The sequence below is a fragment of the Prosopis cineraria genome, unplaced genomic scaffold (genome assembly GCF_029017545.1).
Source record: "Prosopis cineraria cultivar Desert tree isolate PC_DT_omini unplaced genomic scaffold, ASM2901754v1 PC6, whole genome shotgun sequence".
Classification (NCBI taxonomy): domain Eukaryota; kingdom Viridiplantae; phylum Streptophyta; class Magnoliopsida; order Fabales; family Fabaceae; genus Prosopis; species Prosopis cineraria.
Window position 1 is genome coordinate 19427787 of NW_026555337.1, and position 21966 is coordinate 19449752.

The following is a 21966-nucleotide window of genomic DNA, read 5'->3' on the forward strand; positions in this document are numbered from 1 at the left end:
CTAAAAACACAGCAAAAGTTGAACTTACATGAAGCATACACATGTGATTTAAAAACAAAGGCTTCTTGACAGGGACTGGACAATGGAGGTTTGACATGTGTTTAGAGAATTAAATCAACCAAGGATTGTACTAAGACCTGTTTAAGGACACATAATTAAAGGATTGCGGTCAAATTCATAAAGAACATGCATACATATTACATATATTTTGAAAGGTACAATCTTGAAGATTGCAACGTTCTTACTGTGAAAAAACTCTAAAAAAAAAACTTGATGAATAAAAAAGTTGAGGATAAAAAAATAATCATGACCTCAATACATAACTCAGAACCACCCAACAGAAAAAAAATTATGCACAGTTGTCTGATTCTCTAATTGTCCCTCTCTTCCCAACACCAAAAAACACAAAAGATCTTGTCATTGGTGAAAGATTAAAATTATACAGAACCAGAGCAGAACGAAGAAATAAAAAAATAAAAAAAATATAAAAAAAATCAACGAAGAACAAGTGCAGAACAAAGAAATCAAAGAAGCAGCGTAGAATGTGCAAACGAAGAAATTAAGCAGAGCAGAACGAAGAAGGCAAAAAAAAAAAAAAGGACGCACCTAGTTCACGAGCACGAATTCACGCTGGGTTCGGTGGAAAAGATGCACGAAGACGCACAAAGTCGCAAACGAAGAAGAATGGAGGAAGACAATAAGAAAAGATGTGTAATGAAGGAGAAAAATGGAAGAAGACAGTCAAATAATGAGGAAGGTTGTGGCTCTCTCATTTGGTTGTTCTCCAGACTGTTAATTCTAATATTTCAATTCGTACATGGTCGAATATGATAGAATAAAGTAATATATGCATATTCGAAGAATTCATGATCACTTACTAGAAATACCTCGATTACTTTAAGTGTAAACAGACGCATAACTCACTTATAAGAATCAGATGAGTAACTGTTTTATTAAATAATTAAATAATTATATTTTATTATCTTTGACTTAATTAGTTAAGAGATAGGGAATAATTAACGGTTACTGAATTGTGGGTGGGCCTCTGCTCATTGGGCTCACTTGTGTGGTCCACCTATCACAGTTTACATAAAATCATAAATACCAATATGTTTGGGCTTATTAATTAATGTTAATTCATAAATAAATATTCTAACAATCTTTCATTTAGGTTGCATTAATTAAGCAAGTTGTATAAACAAGTCGCAAACAAAATTCAAAAAATGAAACTCCACAAAATCAGTGGATCCTATGGGGAAACAAGTAATATAATATCTCATCATCTGAATAAAATATAAAATTTTATTTCAAACATAGCTCAGTAAGATAACAACATAAATCACTGATTCCTATAGGGAACCAAGTAAATGCATAGCATACCACAACAGAATCATTAAATCCTATGTGGATACAAATGATATAGACACATCTAACTGAACTGAACATAACTCACAGAAGAAAACAAAACCTAAAGAGAAATTGCAACACAAGATTCTCAAACTCTCACTAAACTAGGGCATCAAAAGAATTCACAATACCCATACAAGTTACATGATTTTGAAAAACTTTTACAGGTAAGCCCTTGGTCAGCGAATTTGCAAGCATTTGCATGCCAAGAATGTGTACTATACGGGTTTGAAACTCAGCAATTTTCTCTTTCACAAACATAAGTTTGATATCAATATGCTTTGTACGACTGTAATTTCTGTGGTTATTAGCATATTATACTACAGATTTGTTATCACAGTAAATGGTTAGAGGACATGATATTGACTCAATTAAGCGCATGCTAGATATCAACTTTCTCAGCCATATAGCTTGACGTGTAGTCTCTAAACAATCAATATACTCAGCTTACATAGATGAAACTGCTATAATTATCTGTTTTACACTTTTTCAAGAAACAGCTCCTCCAGACAATATGAAAATGTAACCGATCGTAGACTTACGATCATCAAGATAGGAGGCAAAATTTAAATTTGAAAAGCCAACAATTTCAAGATCTTTTGATCCCTTAAAGTCATAATTAGAATACCCAACAACCTCAAGAGAATTTGACCTTCTATAAGTCAACATATAATTCTTTGAACCTTGAAGATACCTCATAACTTTCTTAGCAGCCTTCCGATGATCCGGCATTTATGTATTGACCTAGCACTCCAATGGCAAAAGCTATATCTGATTGAGTACACACTTGAACGTACATAAGGCTACTAACAACGAAAGCATATAGTATCTTTTTCATTTCAGCCCTCTTCTTATCATCTTTAGGACACTGTAACTCTGACAATAGTTCACCTTTTTGCACAGGAGCAGGTGAGGGAGAACATGAATCCATTTTGAATTTCTTAAGTATTTGCTTAATATAGTTGGTCTATAATAAACCAAGAATACCACGAGATCTATCATGATAAATCTGTATCCCAAGAATGAAGAGGCTTCACCCATGTCCTTCATGTCAAAATGGTTAGATAATAGGTATTTTATCTCATTGAAAAAATTCAATGAATTGCTGGCTAATAAGATATCATTAACATGGAGAACAAGTATGGTAAAATTGTTCTCATCAAACTTCTGATAGATATATTGATTTGAGACATTCTCAACAAAACCGAGTAAGGTGATAACTTCATCAAACTTCAAATACCATTGCTTAGTTTTAGCCCATAAATGGATCTCTTCAATTTGCACACTAGATGTTCTTTACCAGATTCAACAAAACTGTTAGGTTATGTCATGTAGACTTCTTCATATAAGTCACCATTTAAAAACGCAGTCTTGACATCCATTTAGTGAAGATCAAGATCAAACTGTGCAACTAAAGCCATTATCACTCTAAAAGCATCTTTACCGGAGAGAAGCTCTCTGTGTAATCAATACCTTCTTTCTGGTTATATCCTTTAGCTACAAGTCTGGCTTTATATCTATCAAATTCACCTGTAGCTCCTCATTTTGTTTTAAAGACCCACTTGCAACTCACTGGTTTAAAACCCTTTAGTAGCTCTACAAGCTCCCATACATGATTGCGGTACATAAAGGTAATTTCTTCACTCATAACCTCCAACCATTTAGAAGAATGTGAGCTAGAAATAGCCTCTTGGTAAGATATCAGGTCAAAACTATTAATAGTATTTGAATTAAATTCCTATAAATACACCATGTAATCATCTAGAACAACAAACCTACGAACCCTTTGGGATCGTCTTGGTTCAATGACTAGATCCTCATCACCCTCTAAAGGTGGTTCATCTTCAGCTTCATCCTGATCCACGGCATTATCTCTTTCAATATGAGGGGTTCTCACGATAGGTATAGGCAAAATATTGCTTTCGTCACGTAAAGTGATATGCCTAGGCACAGAGCTCCTACTGTCTAAGGTATCTTTAAAGAAATAAGCTCGGTCAGATTCAATAACCCTGGTAGTGTGATTTGGATAATAGAATCTGTATCCATGAGATCTAATGCAATAGCCAATAAAGAAACTATCAGCAGTTTTAGTATCAAGCTTCATCTGTTATAGATTGTAAAGTTTTACTTATGCTTTACAACCCAAAACTCATATATGCTTCAACACAGGAGTCCTTCCAAAATATAACTAGTATGAAATCTTTGGAACTGACTTACTAGGAACTTGATTGAAAATATAAACAACGATTTTAAGTGCATCACCCCATAAGAATTTTGGCAATGAGAAGTGACTGATTATGCTTCTAACCATATATATGAGAGTATGATTTTGCCTTTCTGTAACCCCATTCTGCTGCGAGGTGCCAGGCATAGTATATTGAGCTTCAATGCCATGCTCTTGAATGTATAAAGCGAATGGCCCAGGGTTCCTGCCAGTCTCAGTATATCTCCCATAAAATTCTCCTTTTCTATCAGATCTCACACATTTGATCAACTTGCCAGATTTTAATTTGATTGCTGCCTTAAAGGTCTTGAATGCATTAAAAGACTCGCCCTTTTCACACAAGAGTTCAATCCATCTATAATGAGAGTAATCATTTATAAAGGTGATGAAATATCTAAAACTACCTATAGCCGGAGGTGTGATAGGTCCACAGATGTCAGTATGGATTAGATCTAAAGTGTTTTCAAACCTCTTTACCCCTTTAATTCTAGCTTTAGCAGTTCCTTTTATGCAATCAACATGAATCTCAAAATCTGAGAAATCAAGGTCTTGTAAGACACCTTGTTTGGCCATGCGTTTCAATCTCTCTCTGAAGATATGACCCAAACGATGATGCCATAACATGGAGGAATTATCATTCGACCTTTGATGTTTATGCCTAATAGCAACATTAATTTAGAGATTAGGAAGTTTGAGTGACCAATCATTCAATCGATATAAACCATATATCATGGAAGTATAATCAACATTAATGGAATCAAAACAGATATCAATTTTTCCATTTCCTTGGAAGAATGAATAACCACAAATATCTAATATAGAAGTTAAAATTAAATTCCTCTTCGCAGAAGGTACATAAATAACATGGTTCAAATTTAAAACATGACCAGAATTTAAATACAAAGAAATAGTTTCAATGTATTCAACTGATGCCTTGCTCCCTGCTATGCTAAAGGTCGACCTCTATGCCTTACTTGGAGCCTTCTGGTTTCTTAGTCCCTATAGAGAATTTACAGCATGTACAATGGCATTAGAATCTAGCCACCATGAGTCAAACGAAGTTTTAATGGTGTTAGATTCAAAACAAACTAAAGCTAGAGGGGCAGTTTGAAGAATTATACCTTCACTTTCTTATTTATTCTTCAGTTGGAAGCAATTAGCTTTAATGTGACTTGATTTCTTGTAATAATTGCATAACCCCTTAAAGGGTCTCTTCCTCAGCTTCTCACTCTTATCACCATCCTTTTTAAAAGTTAGATTATTAAACTTTGAGGCCTTTGGGGCCTCAATGTTTTTTCCCTTTTTCTTATATGACCCTACAGATTTACTGCTAGAGCTATGAGAAACATAGTTTACTGAGTGAGAGAAATTCTTATTTATAACTTTCTTTTCTTAAGTGACTATTGATATCATCTGATTAACAGACTATTCAGCTTCTTGTGAGTTGTTTGAAGTCATCAAGAACGCATACTCTGGTGGCAATGATTGGAGGACACAGTAAACTAAGGTACTTTCTCCCAAATCAATCCCATATGACTTAAGCTTGTTGTAGTAATGAACAAGTTTCAAAATATGTTCCTTGACACCAAAAACTCTGTCATATCGAGTATTATCAAGAAGTGACAAATAGTAGTTATTTTGAGTCTTGTCAAGCTTCTTGTATTTGTTACCAACAGCTTTCAAATATTCCATTGCAGTATTGTTAACCACTGCAGTATTGTTATTTCATCACATTTTCCTTAGGTTCTAATCCATTTTGGTTCAATTGTATATGTTTTTATTGCCCAAATTAGGAAAATGTGCATTTGTTTTGGGCTTGTGTTCTTGGCTTTAATTTAATATTTTTAGCCTAATTTCATGTTATTTTGATTGAAGTTTTGATTAGAAGCATTTCTGGAGCTTTGTGGATGTTTTTAGAAGGCTTTTGGATGAAGAAATTAAGAGCAAAATGAATGATTTTCATTAGCTATAAAAACAGTGCAAAACTGCCAAAGTCATGACCTTCGTTCGTGACTTTCGCCGCTATCAGAAAAACACTGCATTTCATTTATCAGAAATTAGTTGGCTAGGACACATATAAGCTGAGAGCTCGAGCCAGAACGCATTCTTCAGACTTTTAGACACAATTTGAGCTTGGTTGTGCTAGGGTTTGGGCATTGGAAGAGTTGGAATTAAGAGATTGAAGCTTTGAAAACATTTGGAGCTCTTCTTCTTTGGTTTTTCTATTCCTCTTCCCTTTCCTATATTATAATTAAAAATGGGTCCACTTATTTTGTATATTTGTAGCTTGTGGATGATTATGAGTAGCTAAACCCTTTGTTCTAGGATTATTTGAAATCCTTGTATGGATTAACACTATGCTCCTCCTCTCTTTTTGTGATTAATGATATATATGTATTTATTTTGCTCTTTCCTTAATGCTTCTAAGTGATTGGCCACCATTTAGATATTGGGTTCACTTAATTGATACTTGAGAGGGCTAGGTTGAGTGTAGAACTTGGGTAAAATTGTGTAAGAATTTGATATTTGCATCTTGAATGGATAGCTTTGCTAGTACGATAGAGATATACTTGCTAGCCTTGCATAGCCACATTAGAGTTGGTGTTTAAAATTGAGTTTTATTAATTGTAACAAGAGATTGAGCAATTAATTTAATTACACACTTGTTCATGACTTGAGAGAGCTTGTCCAAGTATTTTTAAAACCCTAGGTTAGCACTTATTTTCATTAAAAGCATTTATGAGAGGAGGTGATTTTGGTGTTATGAAATGCAAGAGGGATAAATAATCCTAGGTCCTAATTTGTGTTTGAAGTGTGTGAATCAATTACTTTTCTTTATTTACTCATGTTAATTTAGTTTGCAATATCAAAATTTTCCTAATTGTGTTTAGCTCAACTTGATTGAATTTGCTTAATCTTTTGCTTGATCATTGTTTTTAAACAAATCCTCGAGGGAACGATACTTTTTCCATCTTATATTACTTGCTACGACCCGTACACTTATGATGAGCAACAAGTATCCTTTTCAAGAATGCTGTCCTTAATTCTTTTTTCAATTGTGTACTTGATGATAACTAGACAAATCCAGTTGGACTTACTCCATTGTTTATGGAAGGCCATTTTAGAAGCACTGGACTCAGAAGAGAGATTCGTAGACTTGGGTTCTCTCAGAGCTAAATCTTTCTCAAAAATGGTAATATACATATTTAAGAACTCTTTCCAGTCATCATAGTTAGTCCTATTGAGAGCTTTCACAGAGGATAGTTGCATAAAAGTAGAAACTGAAATCACAAACCAAAAAATAAAAAATAATAATTATGCGTGCATAATATAATTATAAAATAGAATTTCCCAACAAGTGATTATCAATTTTGCAACTATAATAATGTACTAAGAAGGCTCAAATACCATAAAGATTTAGCTTATACAAAAGTCTATATAAAATAATGCATTAAATATTTCCATACCTATAGGGTACAATAAATATCTAATACATTAAAAGAGTGCTATTGGCTTATCTTCAAAACCAACCATCAAAATCACATTAATAATGTCACACCTATGGGGTATGTCTATTATCAATGCTACAAGATCCTAAGTATCACCAATAATTTATAAAATCACAAATTTTATGACCTTAGGACAAAACAAAATAATTTCAAAGTCCTTGGGGTCTTTTAGGAATTAGAGAATAAATTTAAGACTCAAGTGAAATTTTGAAAGGTGTCCAAAGGTAACTAGGTAATTCTGAAGAGATTTGGGTCAAAATTGCAATTTTGAAAGTTAAGGGACCAACTTATAATTTCCAGAAATTTATTGGGTCATAACGTGAATACAAGAAATAGTGGGTAAAGGATGTAATTTAAATTGGGGTCAAAATGAAATTAATGGAAACTTTTTTAACACTAATCTGGGCCTATACGATTTAGGCCTAGAACCAATTTCTTTAAGTAGAACATGTGTTCATAAAAGAGAGCCAAGGAAGAAGATGGTGCCAGTATCCCGCAGACAGTTCTGGCGATGTGAATAAGGAAAACATTAGCGCAACCACCTTCATCCGGTCTGCATCATTTCTGGGTCTTCCACTATTCCAGATGACGATAGTACAGCCATAGACACCATAGGAGGGTGATGCCGTGCAGCGAAAATGGGAAGATGATGCTGCTACCAACCACGACGTCGACGACGTGAACTAGAATCGAAACTGCGGCAATGAGGATGATAGGTAGGAGAGAAGGACGCCTACAACCAAGATCTCCGTCCGATGGTGCGTTCAACGCAACTCATTCGGTGAGTTTTTTTTACAACAGTACAGTAACTCAAAGAAGCGTCTTCTCTTAAAGATTGATAGAAATTCATAGATACTATGATTCTATTACATAAATTGATGGAGGATAATGCTACTCGTTTCTTTGCATTTGTAAGAGGATTTAAACAAAAAAAATTCTCAAATCCAATAATAAAAGGAGTAAGAAACTGAAACATATTATCCAACAAATCATCATGTATTTCTATTAACATATTTTATATACATAAACAGAATTGAGATATATATATATATATATATATGTATATATAAATTCAAAATTCGTAACCAAGGCTCTAATGCCACATGTTAATTCTAATATCTTAATTCATACATGATCGAATACGATAGAATAAAGTAATATGTGCATACCTAAAGAATCTATGACCACTTACTAGAGATACCTCTGTCACCTTGAGTGTAGACGGACGCACAACCCACTAGACCCCAGAGTCTTCAGAGAGTACATAGATAATGGAGTAGAAGAAAATGTATTGTGTGTTTAGTGGTTATCGACTGCTTGACTTATAAGGATCAGATCAGTAACCGCTTTATTAAGTAATTAAATAATTATATTTCATTATCTTTGACTCAGTCAATTAAGAGATAGAGAATAACTGAAGGCTACTGGGTTGTGGGTTAGGCCTCTGCCCATTAGGCTCATTTGCATGGTCTACTTATTATGGTTCACACAAGATCATAAAGCCCAATCTGTTGGGGCTTATTAATTAATGTTAATCCATAAATAAATATTCCAACACAAACATGATCAATTGAAGCATAGAGAAGAAAGGATGAAGAAGGCAGCGAGGCATTACGTCCCACATCGAAAACATTTGAGAATGATTCTGGGTATGCTGCACATCCACAGATCTACTCAGCTAGCTCTGAGGAAAGACTAATAACATCATAATAAAGTAATATTAGAGCTGGACTCGAGTTTAGTCAATCAATGGGCCCTTTTAGTGGACCATTAGTGACGGGACGACACGAATTTGTTGATGAAGCTGTTGTGTCTCATATTAAGAGGGCTTGATAAGGGTCATTGATGTATAAGTAGGTGTGCTGCACACCTTTATTAAATTAGTTTTTTAGAAAGAGAGTAATAGCGACAAAGGGCTTAGAAAAAGCTTAGATTATTTACGAAGATGCTATTAATAAAAATAGGTGTTCTCTACCTCATGGGACTAAAATAATAATTCCAAAAAACTTTTCTTTTTTTTTTCTATTGCCTATAACAATAGTGTTTTTTTTTGTTGGGTCACTTTTGCTATTGAAATATTCTTTGAGAAGTATCCAGCATCATAAACTATTTGATGTAATATTTTTGTCTTTAAAGTAATTAAAATGTAACATTCTTTGCCCTGATGTTAAATAATCACAAATGTTTGTTAGATATTTAAACTACTTTCTCTCACATCCTATTAATGATCAACAATTATAATTTAACGTCGGAGTAATAGATATTATGTTTTAATTATTTTAGGTGAAAAATATTACACCAAATAGTTTAGATGTTGGGTGCAACTCAAAAAATACTTTAAATGTAAAAAAAATACCTTTATCCTTTTTGGTTTTGCAAGACACTCGGCCAAAAACACATTACTAAACATAAATTTTAACTTTTTGTTTTGAAAAGTAATAAAATTGTTCTCAAAACAAGTTACCAAATACACCCATCCTTTTCCTTTATTTGGTTGGTATGATTTAGGGCTCTTTTATTGGTAGAAGCCTAAAAAAGGATTCCATGACATTCCAAGTTGTTTGGGTACAAGTTCCTTAAAACCTATTTTCCCTCTGTTCTTAAAATAACCTTTGTTTTCATTTGTAAAATCAAATTTAATTTTTGTTTTCATTTGTGAAATCCAATTTGCGTAGAAACAACTTCCAACCGGCAGTCAAACACGCAAAGTTATTGAATAACTAATTATTGCATTGGCCTTCGAAAATTGATGCTTGAGACAAGTTGCGGAGGTGGATGGGTTCTCAAAAGTACAAGCTCCTTGGTAGATGACGTGTCCTGATAAAATGATATTATGGGCTTAAAAAAATAAATGGACTCAAGATTCAATTCATTTTTTTTTTAAAAAATCAAAAATTTATTTATTATTAATGATTCAATATTTTAAGTTTTCTTTACAAGTGATGTTGAGCTGTAAAAAAATTAAATATTTATAAAAAATTTTATGTACTTTTCTAATGCGTTAGATTATGTTAATTTTCATATTCTATAAGTTTTTTATCAATTTTTTTAAATAAAACAAACATATAGGTTAATGTAGTATTAGAATTATCTAAAAAAAGGGATCCCAAGCAGCACCCATGATCTAATCTCAGCGGTGTTGAGGTCTGTTATCCTTCTACGGGTCTTCGGTTCGAAACTTGCCCTAGTTCCTCGTTTCTCTTTTTCGACTCGATCCATCTGTCTTCATTTCTGCTGCCATGGATGGAAACCAGTCATCTTCTACTCGAAGAAAGGTAAAATTTTCTATTCAGATTCCGAGAATTCTTTCTCATTTCATCAAACAAGAGTCGATTTCGAGTCTCAGACTTCGATTTCCTCTGCAGGTAAAGTTCGCTCCGAGATCTCCTCCTACCAGGAAGCCTAAACCAAAGACGCCGAAATAGTAATTCCTTGGAATTTACTGTGAATTTCCACCATTTCCCTCTGAAGTCTGGACGAAATTTTCCTGATTATAGTTATTGTTGATGCAGTGAAGCTGGAGATGAAGATGATGGAGAAAGTGCTCAGGCTCGAGCTCTGTTACGTCACATGAACGTGAGTTTCACTTATTCCTCTTATTCTGTTTTCATTCTTTCAATTGTGGGTTTGAAGATCTGCACTTGAATCATATCATTCTTACAGACTCTTCGTCCTTGTGCTTAGTTTTGTTGATCTGTGTTAATTGAAGTCGATAAGACCGTTAGCTTTGTGTTTTGGTTGGAGAGATAGAAATAAGAAGAGACATATTTCGCCGGAAAGAAAAAGTAAAGAAATGGTTCTGTTTTTCGAAAAAGGAAAAAAATTGAAGCCCCAAGATTAACCCCGAAAAAAAAAAAAAAAGTGGCTGTCTTCTCTGGGCCTTTGGCATCAAGCTTGCAGTATTTTCGTTTCGCTTCTTTTTTCTTTTTTAAACTTTTCTTCAGGTACATCATCTCACAGTTACACATGTATTTTTGTGAACATGTAAAATCTGAACCGCTTGTTTTTTCTCTTGCAAAATGAACTCTATAATTACAATGGAAAATTGATTGCAACTGCACGAATTGTATTGACTATTCAAGTTAAAAGCGGCGTCCCCTTTGTTTTGTTCTGTTCCGTTCTTATTTTATAATTTTAGAATAATATCAAGATTAGATGCATCATGCATCCACATGGCTTTTTTATTTATTTTATTTTTTTGAAAAAAACTTTGTGGGGGGGGGGTGATATGCAACCAGGTGTAATCTCACGTGATCCTAAGCTCATACATTTAATTGTGTAGTGATTATTATATTTATTCTTACGGATTCATATGAAATATTAGGGTGTGTTTGGCTATGCTTGCGTAGCAACAAATGATATTATTTTACCACCTTTTTTTGGGTGTAGTTGATATTTTACCTTTTTCGTTTTCATTTTTTGGTTGCTGAGAAGAGGTGGCAATTCTCAAAAGATCGTAAGAACCCTTTTGATCGGTTTAAGAGACTTTTTTTGAAAAAAAAAAAAAAAAAAAATATATATATACAATTTTTTTTTTTTTTGCTGAAACCTTCAAAAAAGAAAGCTTGAATAGTTATTTTTAGTTTCCCCCCCTTTTTTAATTTCTACGTGATGCTACTGATTGATTATGTCGAGAAAATCAATGCTGAAGCATTCTTACAATATGCCTAATGATTAACATTTATGCATCATGGAATGCTTTTGAAGTTTTTTCCGCCCTTTCGCTGAAAACTTTTGAAGTGTTAATAATCAACAATATGTAAGTAAGTTGAATCTGTTTTTGTAATCACGCAAGTTATGTATTTAAAGAAAAGATTGCACAAAGGAGGGAGATTATGGACACATTCTGACTTCTTTTTATGTTGGTCTTATCTTTTCTCTCTGTTTCCTTTTTCTTTAATAAAAACTGAGGAACTTTGTTCAACATAAATGATTTACAGTTCAAAAGAATTATTTCGTAACATCTGATCATCATTCTTCATCTTCCTTCTCTGTTTCCTTTCAATTGTATTATGTTTAATCAATTTCTGACTGTAAAAGATCTAGCTTTGTTTCATCTGTGGCAGCGCTACTTCTCTAGAGGGATTTGACTCTTTGCTTTTGTAAAAAAATCATTAAATTTCATGGGGAACAGTTTGTTCTGGTGTGAACTTATATTGAAAAATTGTAAATTCTACGTTAAACTTATAAGCTCCATTCTTCTCTTTTTGCTGATATAATCAATCTGGATTTGCAGGAGAGTATCGCAAGACGCAGTCCTAAAGTTGAAAAAAAATGTAATGATCTTATTTGCAATATAGCCTTGCTTGCCTTCTGGTATTTGCCAAACTTATTCCTCACATTAACGATCACATGTTTAGCATACATAATCTTGTATTCCAACTGACATTTTCTGATTACTTTGAAGTTTTACTTCATTTTATTGGCCATATCAGATTTCTCACAAAAAATTGATGTGGATACAAACATCATTTGCTCTGTTATCAAATTCTGTCATGGTTTCTTCTTTCTTTCACAAAAGTCAATCTTGACTTAAAGTATCTTAATAATTTGTAGTGCACTTAAAAATCACTGAACTGGAACAAAAATTAAATGTTTTAAATCTTCCCTTTCATTTGTATCGAGGAATTGGATGGTCTCAGTGTTGGGTGAGACTATTGTTTAAGAACACTGCCCATGGTTGCCTAGCATTTGGGGAGAGGCATGCTTTGTAGTTTCAAGTCTGACATGTTGCTCATGGAATTCATGTCACACTTTTCATTTTTACAAAGCAGTTGTTAATTGGCCATTATAAATATCTCTAAACTATAATACCAACTTAGCAGTTTGACTGGCCACACATTTCTCTCTCCTTGAGTAGCTTCCTGAATTTGTGAGCCGCTTATGGTTTATGATTAAATTGCATTACCTTCATCATTTTTGACTTTTTGATTAATTTGACTAGCTCCTTGTGTTTTCTGTTAAAAATACCAGCAAATGTGCAAGTTACATTTGGTCCCGGTGCTAGTTCACCGCCATCCCTACGGACATATGGTAAAAGTAAGGGTGTGAATGGAGGTCAAAGCAGCAGCTCTTCAACCAAATCTTCTGGCAGTGGGAAAGATGTTTTAACATTTCATTCAACTGCTGTGGAGAATCAAAGTGATGTTTGTATGATAGATGCTACTAATGCTGTCATTGATGCATCAGCTAGGAAAACAAAACAGGAATACCAGGAACCATGGGTTAGGAATCGTGGTTTCTCTTCTTTTCTTATCCCATCTGCATCTGCATCTTCCTCAAAAGGATAAGCTCTAAGATCTTTTTTTTAATTAAACTACAGGATCATCAATCTTACTATCCTACTACTCTGCCTCTGAGGAAGCCTAATTCTGGGGACCCAGGTATGCTTTAATCAAACTCAACAAATGATCTATCAACAGAATTCAATTTCATGAATGAGACTGGATGGATAACATGGTATATCAATTATTTTCTTAAAGTGGTATTGTGATGGCCATTGAGTTCTTGAGAACGTAAAATAATTATATCAGCATAATCTTTTTTCAAGATTTTTCTTAAGTAATGAACTAATGATCTTCACTGGCATTTCTGATGAATTTATTGAGCTTTGTAACATTGAATTCTAATTACTTGTTTTTCCCTGTTAGAAATTCTCGATGAGGAAGAATTTGGGGAAGCTGCTACTAATATAGAGTTTGATGAGGATGCTGTTAATAATGCTGCAGAACTTGGTCTCTTGGTTAGTAATTACAGTAACATTAATTCCAAACATTTTGTCAGGCAGTGCATTTGACTGTGCGCATGCATGACAAAATTTCAACAGGATAAAAAGGAGGAAAAACAGATGCTTTTGTTTCAGCTCCCTGCTCTGCCGTTGGTTAAGCAGTTGGCGAGTGGGAAAGGGAAAGAGAAAGTAGGTACATCAGAAGCTTCCATGAAGGGCTGCAATAATCTGGAAGAATTGTCTGGTGGCTACATGGGCAAAATGCTCGTATACAAGAGTGGAGCAGTAAAATTAAAGCTTGGAGAGAACTTGTTTGATGTGAGTTTTACGACTTTTTGGCTTTGAAATTTCATGTGGCATGATCATGTCTAGGGACACATCCAAAAATTACTGAACGAAGAAGCTAAGAACAAATTTATATTTTTGACTTGATCAAGTTAAAAATTTAGTATAAAATATGATGCTAACATCAGCATAAAACTTGAGTTTTGAGCTTGGATATTTTGTTCTGTTACATGGATTAGTACACCGCCACATTTAATTTATTGTGTTATAAGCATTCATTTGTTCGTCATTCACAAACTCTCATCTTCATGCTTCAAAGTTGCTTTAGAGACAGTTTGTTTGAAGATTAAAAAAGGTGATTTTTAATTAGGCTAACCATGGAAACATTGTTGGATTGGGAAGTATGAAGTTGTTGGGAGGATTTAAGGGGATGTGTTGGGAAAAGCTTATTTTGATAAACTATTTAGAATAGCTTATGAAAAAAAAGAAGACAAAAATAAATTATTTCCCCTAACAAAACCTTCATGATTAGCTTACTTTCTCCCAACAACTCAAGAGTTAAAAAAAAAAAAAATAAAAAATAAACAAACTGCTCTTTGATAGACATGCTCCTTTGAATATTCTTATAATGAAAGTTTAAAGTGCTTCATGTTCCAAGCTACATATTTAGGAGCCTAGTTTCTCGAGCTACAACATCAAGATGAGGTGTAACTACATCATTTTCTGCTGTTTCAATGCTGACTTAATAGCTGATATGATGATTTAGTAACATTATCTTGCATGATAAACTTTTTTAAATTAGATTCTTTACATTCATGCATTGGTAAAAAGAAAGACATGAAAAAATATCATTGTGTATGACTTATATCTTACCTCCACTCTTCTACCATTAACTTTGTCAATGAGTAACTCCCATTAGACACTGTTTGATTTTTTTTTTTGTTTTTTTGGTTTTTTGCTGTGCAGGTTTCTGTGGGTTCAGATTGTGTATTTGCTCAAGATGTGGTGGCAATGGACACTGCAAGAAAAAACTGTTGTGTTCTTGGGGAACTTGGCAAAAAAGCTATTGTAACTCCACATGACTTTGATTGAGTAAGTAGAATCAAATATTTACATGCTTCTAACAACGGAAGGTAATCTAGTTAGTATGCAATTGAATGGGGTATTTTTGGGAGTAAATATGTGTCTAGAAATGCTAATTCTGTTGATTCAGTTGCATGATGACTTAGTTTTTTGTTATATGCAAAACTCCCTACCATGCAAAGAAGAATCAATTTCCCTATTTCACTATTGCTTTGACAGGAGATTACACTAGAACTAACCATATTTCATTTGCATTTTTCGTATTAATTTGAAATCCTTTAATTGGTCGATGGATTGCTTGTCTTCCTTTTTCTCCTCCTGGTGATTAATTGTTTGTCCTTGATCAGTTATTTCACATGATTAAGCATAAGGTTTTAGATTTGATCTTGTGGTATTAAATCAAAGGAGATCATAGAACATTTCAAAGACGCCATTCAAACTAAAATTGATTAATATTGAAAAGAAGGTAAATATGATAGCTTTGTTTTTAATATATAGGCTATAGCTCTAGGACCAAACTGTTAAAAGGACCTACAAGCTTGAGATGCTTTACCCAAATGATTAAACAAGTATGTTTTGTCTCGAGCAGTTTGGCTCCATTAGGGATATCCTCCTGGAAGATGGTCCTGCACTCCTACTTGAGTGTAAAATAAATCTTTGGTAACCCCCAGCCAAAAAAAAAAAAAAAAAATTGAAGCTTGTGTATTCTGATTTGAATATGAATTGTCTTAATGATAAACTTTAAGAAATGCTCTGAAACATTGCATGGATGTTATTTTCCAGTCTACTCTCCTACCATTAATTTATCATTAAGAGATTAATTACTATAAATATATAATGTGTGTGTGTGTGTATTAATGTAATGATCAATTAAATTTGTAAGTGGGGACCTTACACACTGCACTTGGCTGGAAGAGAAAAGTGTAATGCAAATCATATGGACAAGAATTTTGCATCAAACAGTTTGCAGTGAATTCAAATGATCCAAATCTGAATTAATTTGCCATCAAAATATGAGGAAACCAAAACCATTACAGAAGAGCCCAAAGTCCAGAATTTATAGCTAGCAAAAGAGTTCAAATTAAGAGTCCAATGATAATTTATTCTAGTGTCTTGTAATGGAAAAAGATCTGATTAAGAAGAACAGAGCGAGGCAACGAAAGTGAAGAGATTAAAACACAAAAACCATGGATGATCTCTTCTCTGCTCACGTTGATCCTTATTATTATTATTATTATCATGACTTGTTGCTTCATATTCTTCCCATTCCATTGGATCCCATGTCATGCTGCCATTTGAGACATAGATGTCCTCTTGTCCAGTCATCTGATCATGCAACAAGGGGGAAAAAAGTTAATCAACTAGTAGCATTTCACAATTGAAACTCTACGGTTCACATATTCTGAATATTTTCCCTATATTAATGTGTATGCATGTGTGTTTTTATCAAACACTCTTTATTTATCTCTAATCTCCCACCTAAAAAAAACAGTGAAACATACACATCAAAGAAGGGTAAAATGACCAAAAAATACTGGCAATGGTGAAAACATCATATTGCTTAATGCTTGGGATATAATGTCTATGTGTTCTTCCAATGCTGAAAACATAATATTTTCTATATAATAAAAATGGTATGATTCAATTTCAACCTGGAAACAAGTTATATAATTTTTAATGTAAATGTACATGTTCCTCACTTGACAAAATACCTGTGAAGAAATTTCCTGATTAATCTTCAAAATGATATAAATTAGTTACAACATATACCTCTGTTATATTGTTGTCATTGATGGGATCATCTTTGTAGAGTACTATGTCTTTTCCTTTGCCATTTATAACATTTTCAAAGCTCTTTGTGATTTGATCATTGGCTGAAGCTTCATCTTCTTGTTGCATCATATTCATACCTGGCTTCCATATTTGAACCAATTCTACATTTGCTCTACTTGGAGGTTGAATGTCTATTATTTGTGTTTTGCTTTGGTATTCAATTTCCTACACAATATTTGTGAAAACTCAAGAAGACTTGTAGACTGATCCACCAAAAATCTAACAAATATCTCAAAATCCAAAACAAATGAGCTTTACTACCTGCAGCTGTAGAAGATTGCCATGGAGATCGTCCTTACTTGAAAAAAGAGGTTGTTCTGTTTTTGTTAAATATGTGAACTAAATATCATTGTTTTCAAAAGTACATGAAAGATATATTGGGATGTACACTTTCACATTCACGGCATTCTAGAATTTGATCAACATTGTAAGAAATTTACTTGAAATAAAATTATGGACATGGTTATTCCGTTAAATTATATTTTTTGGAAGTTGGATGCGTCATACTCCTAATGATATTTTTAGAAAAATAAAGAGGACTAGAGCATCACCTTGGTCAACATTGATGGAATCCTGAATGTAAAATATCATAAATTGAAATGTAGTTAATTAATTAATATGGAAGGTAAAGGCTATATAAAGTAATTAAAAATATTCAAAAAAAAAATTATAAGAACTTACTAAAATTTCATGCTTATCCTCCATCAACTGCCTCTTTTTTAGCACTGGTTGCTCTTCTGTGGAAGGACCATCATTATTGACATACATGCACGTGTACATATACAGGTGGATAGAAAATTAGAATGTAAATAATTAAAATTCTTTTAACATGACCATCATTATCAATCATTATTATTTCTCATTACTTTTAACTCACACTACAGCTTCTCTGCTCAATGATTTATTCATTTATTTATTTGTGGTAAGCATACACACACATCTAGGCAAAAGAAAGTAGATGCACATTATTTAATTGCAGAAGTTACGATTTTAAGGTATACAATATGACAAAATTGAATTCATATATCACATACAATGATGTGAAAACAACCTATAACTTTGTGAAATTTTCAAGTTTTTCCCCTTGGTTGAATGTACATTTTTTTTTTTTTAAATTGCTCTTATGTATAATGGACTCCAATCCATTTTAAAAGATGAGTTTGTGATTGCTTCTAAATTTGCAAAATTTTATGAGAATCTTTTTGTTAGTTCCAGGCAGAGGGATGAGTTTGGCTCTCAGTTATGTGGATAAATGTGTTGATGATGGTGATAATCTTCTGTTAACACAGAAAGTGAGCAGGGAAGAAGTGAGATTGGCATGTTTTCAACTTGATGGACAGAAGGCACTTGGACCTGATAGTTTTTCAGGTCAGTTTTATCATTTTCTTGGGAGGAAGTGGGTAAGTAATATGCTATTTGAAGTTGTGAGGAAGTATTTGGAGGAAGGTGTGGATCTGCAGGATATTAACAAGACAGATTTGGTTAGGATGCCAAAAGTTGATAAACTTATGTTAGGCAATATAGACCTATCAGCTTTTGTAATTTCTGTCATAAGATGATCGCTAAAGTAATGACAAATAGAGTGAAGAGTAGTATTATGCCAAAGTTGATTTCTCAAAATCAGTGTGCCTTTGTTGAGGAGAGAGTGATTGAAGGTAATATTATTGTGGCACATGAAGCTTTTCATTACCAAGGAGAGGAAGAAGTATGAATTAGCTTTGAAGATTGATATGAACAAGGCATATGATAGGGTTGAGTGGAATTTTTTGAGAGAAGTTCTGCTCAAAATGGAATTTGCTGATGTGTGGTTTAAGCAAATTATGGGATGCGTTGAATCAATGAAGTACAATATAAATCTGTTTGGTAAGAAACTAGCAAATATTACAGTTGGTAGGGGAGTAAGACAAGGGGACCCCTTGCCTCCTTATATGTTCATAATTGTTGTTAAGGTGCCGTCTAATATGGTTAGGAATAATGTGTTGAAAAATGATATTACCTTTTTTTTTTTTGGGAGATGATCCTGTTTTCTTTTTAAGGACAGCTAAAAAAAGCTGTGAAACATTGAGATCTATTTTTGAGGCACATAGTAATGCATCAGGTCAACAGGCAAAGCTGAATAAATCTGGTTTTTTTTCCTACAAACGTACCAAATGAAGAAGTCACAAGTTTGTGAATGGTTGAGGATTAAGGAGGTGCTGGATCCTAGTCCCTAGAGTATACTTGGGGTTACCAGTTATATAGGACAAAGCTAAAACTAAACCATTAGCTTTTATCAGAGAGAAGATGGCGAGAAGGAAATAATGATGTAGCAAAATAAATAAATATACAAAGAATAAACATGAAATTGATTTACTAGAAATTCATCTTTTAAAAGAATTGTTAGATTCCACTTTTAAAGAATATAAGTAGAATACACACACAACTTGTCAAGAATGTTCCAAAAAATTGGATTTCATATCATCTACGAATAATGATGGTAGTTAAGTCATGGATGTTATTATTTTTATTTCACTGAAGAAAATAAGATGAAAATAAATGTTTTAAGAATAGTGGGGTACACACTTAAAATATTAAGATCAAGTTTATGAATACTTTTATTTTATTATGCATTAGTTATTAAATTTTGCTTTATTCAATTAGACACTTTTTACATAGTTCAAATCTACTCACATTTAAATAATATAACATTTTTAACTATTTCATGCAACACACCAAAGTAAACATCTAGATAAATTAAAGAACAGTGTGGGGAATATAATTAATTGAAACACAACTTTGTCAGTATTGGTTTTCTACAACCTGAAAGATCTATAATATGTTTTTGTATAAATTATTTCGAGTGATGCTCCTATATTATATGCAACCAAAATCTATTTATAAAGATACAACGATTTTATATTTGTAAAACTCAGGTGACAAGGAATGAAAATGTACAAATTGGAGCGGCCTAATTAGTAAATAACATAGAACAGAACAATAAATCAATACTACCCACACTAATGCATCCCAATTTTATTATTTTATTACCCTGCATTTTGATATAATGACCATCATACCCTATCATTACGAGGCGCTAAGGCACTTTGTTTACTTTTGAATGAAGTTCCCCATTCATATACCCGGAAAAAAAAAAAAATGCACTTCAAGGTAAGATAGATTTTCAAACATGCGTGGGTACAATAAAATATTACAATAAAGCATAACTAAGTCTGTGGCCATAAGGATATTGTTTTGTTTGCACTATGACAATAAATTGAGTTTATATATATATATATATATATATTGGAAAACATAAATTGAGTTTTAATAAAATAATAATAATAAGTCTTATTTTACTATGTTGGGTCAGTTGCATACATAGATTGCACAGTGTCATTATACTTTATACTTTATTATTAATCAAACTTTTAAGAATATTATTAATTAAGAGATCTTATTCAATAACCTTTATAAGTGTTTTCTTTAATCTTCATCTATCCTTCTTTTTACTAGACTTAAGGTTATCCATTCTATTCTTGGCACTGGTGCTTCCTAAGTTTTAATAAATATAAAAAAGGTTGAGTTTTAAGTCCAAGAACTTTGGTTAATGTTATGTGTGGGTGTTTTTTTCCCCTTGGATGTAAATAATTTTGGTGTAATTTTATTTGGTTTTAGTTATGGGTGCTATGGTTATGTACATCTAAGGGGAATGACACATAAGTCTTAAAGGGATCATTTTATTAAAATCCCAACAAATTTTAAAGATCAAAGTAAGTCCCTTAAATCCTTAATTGGTATTTTCATATATAATATAATTTGTTTTTAATTTTAAAATTGAGAAATGAGTTGCAAATTTAACAATACAAAATTTTAAATTTGGGAAACAAAGTTACAAGTCTCTAGAAGTGTTCAAATAATAACAAGTTACTTTTAAAATTTAATTATTAAGATTTGTGTTTCTTATTAAAATAGAGAAAAGTGAGTCACAAAGATGAAATTATAAATTTAAAAGATAAAGTTGTAAATTTTTAAAAGTGTTCAAATAATATCATAGTTCATTTCAAATTTAATCCTTATTAAAAGGAGGAAAACATGTTACCGATTCAACAAGAGAAAATTACAACTTAGGAGACAAAGTTACAAAATATTAAATGGGGAGACAAATTTGAAATTTTGTTGTCTTGTATTTGCAACTTGCTTTGGAATACAAATTTGAATTATTAAATTTGAAAAGTAATATATCATTATTATTTGAACATTTACAAGAATTTGCAATTTTGTCATCTTGTATTTGCAACTGACTCTCAAATTTATAATTTTGTCTTGTTTGTGGTTTTTTCTTTTTTGATATGGAATGGAATGAAATGGTTAAAAATTTTATGTCATTATTTGAGGGAATTTTTTTTTTTTAAAAGGTGGAATGGGTCGAGGTGGCTCTCCAAGCCATCTTTAGCCCCACTTTAGGGGTCAAGAATAGAATGGCATGACATAAATAATATTATTACAAAATTACTATTGTCCCTCTCTCTTTCTCTTACTCTAAAAACTGAAACCAACATCAAATCTATTAATTTTATAATTATTATTCAAGAATAAATATTCATGTGTGATTTCTCTCATCTTACCTTTCCTCAAACAATAGATGTATATATAGTTAGAATATGGACTATTGATGTTTTTAAGGTATTTAATGTAACTAAATAGAATTCATATATCACTTACAATGACATTAATTAGACAAGCTATAATATAATGAAATTTACAATGCAATTTAATATGTGAATTTTCCCCAACATTGAAGGTATAATACATAGTGCACTCCCTTCATTTGAAAATATTTGATTTAATTTTAAATGTTTGCTTAGAAAAAAGAAATAAAGTGCTCTAGTCAAGTAACATAAAATTTTAATGCAATTAAT

The 21966-nt window shown here is 32.5% G+C and overlaps 2 protein-coding genes across 4 annotated transcripts; one reads left to right on the plus strand and one right to left on the minus strand.

Annotated features, from left to right (window-relative positions):
- The first annotated feature begins 10247 nt into the window (after window positions 1–10247).
- LOC129313405 (uncharacterized) lies at window positions 10248–19210 on the plus strand. 3 transcript variants are annotated; one of them, XM_054956462.1, is made up of 10 exons: window positions 10248–10415; window positions 10506–10564; window positions 10653–10716; window positions 12377–12416; window positions 13114–13364; window positions 13463–13523; window positions 13791–13882; window positions 13967–14185; window positions 15119–15244; window positions 18278–19210. In XM_054956462.1, exons 1-9 carry the CDS (start codon window positions 10380–10382, stop codon window positions 15242–15244), a joined length of 948 nt encoding a protein of 315 aa, XP_054812437.1. In that variant the 5' UTR covers window positions 10248–10379; the 3' UTR covers window positions 18278–19210. The 3 variants fall into 3 exon arrangements, with proteins under 3 accessions (XP_054812437.1, XP_054812438.1, XP_054812439.1); XM_054956463.1 differs by having other exon boundaries at window positions 18358–19210; XM_054956464.1 differs by having other exon boundaries at window positions 10396–10415; window positions 10638–10716.
- On the minus strand, window positions 16370–17222 carry LOC129313971 (uncharacterized). The gene is made up of 2 exons (XM_054957355.1): window positions 17006–17222; window positions 16370–16561 (listed from the first exon to the last, which is right to left on the minus strand). Exons 1-2 carry the CDS (start codon window positions 17141–17143, stop codon window positions 16370–16372), a joined length of 330 nt encoding a protein of 109 aa, XP_054813330.1. The 5' UTR covers window positions 17144–17222.
- Window positions 19211–21966: the final 2756 nt, after the last annotated feature.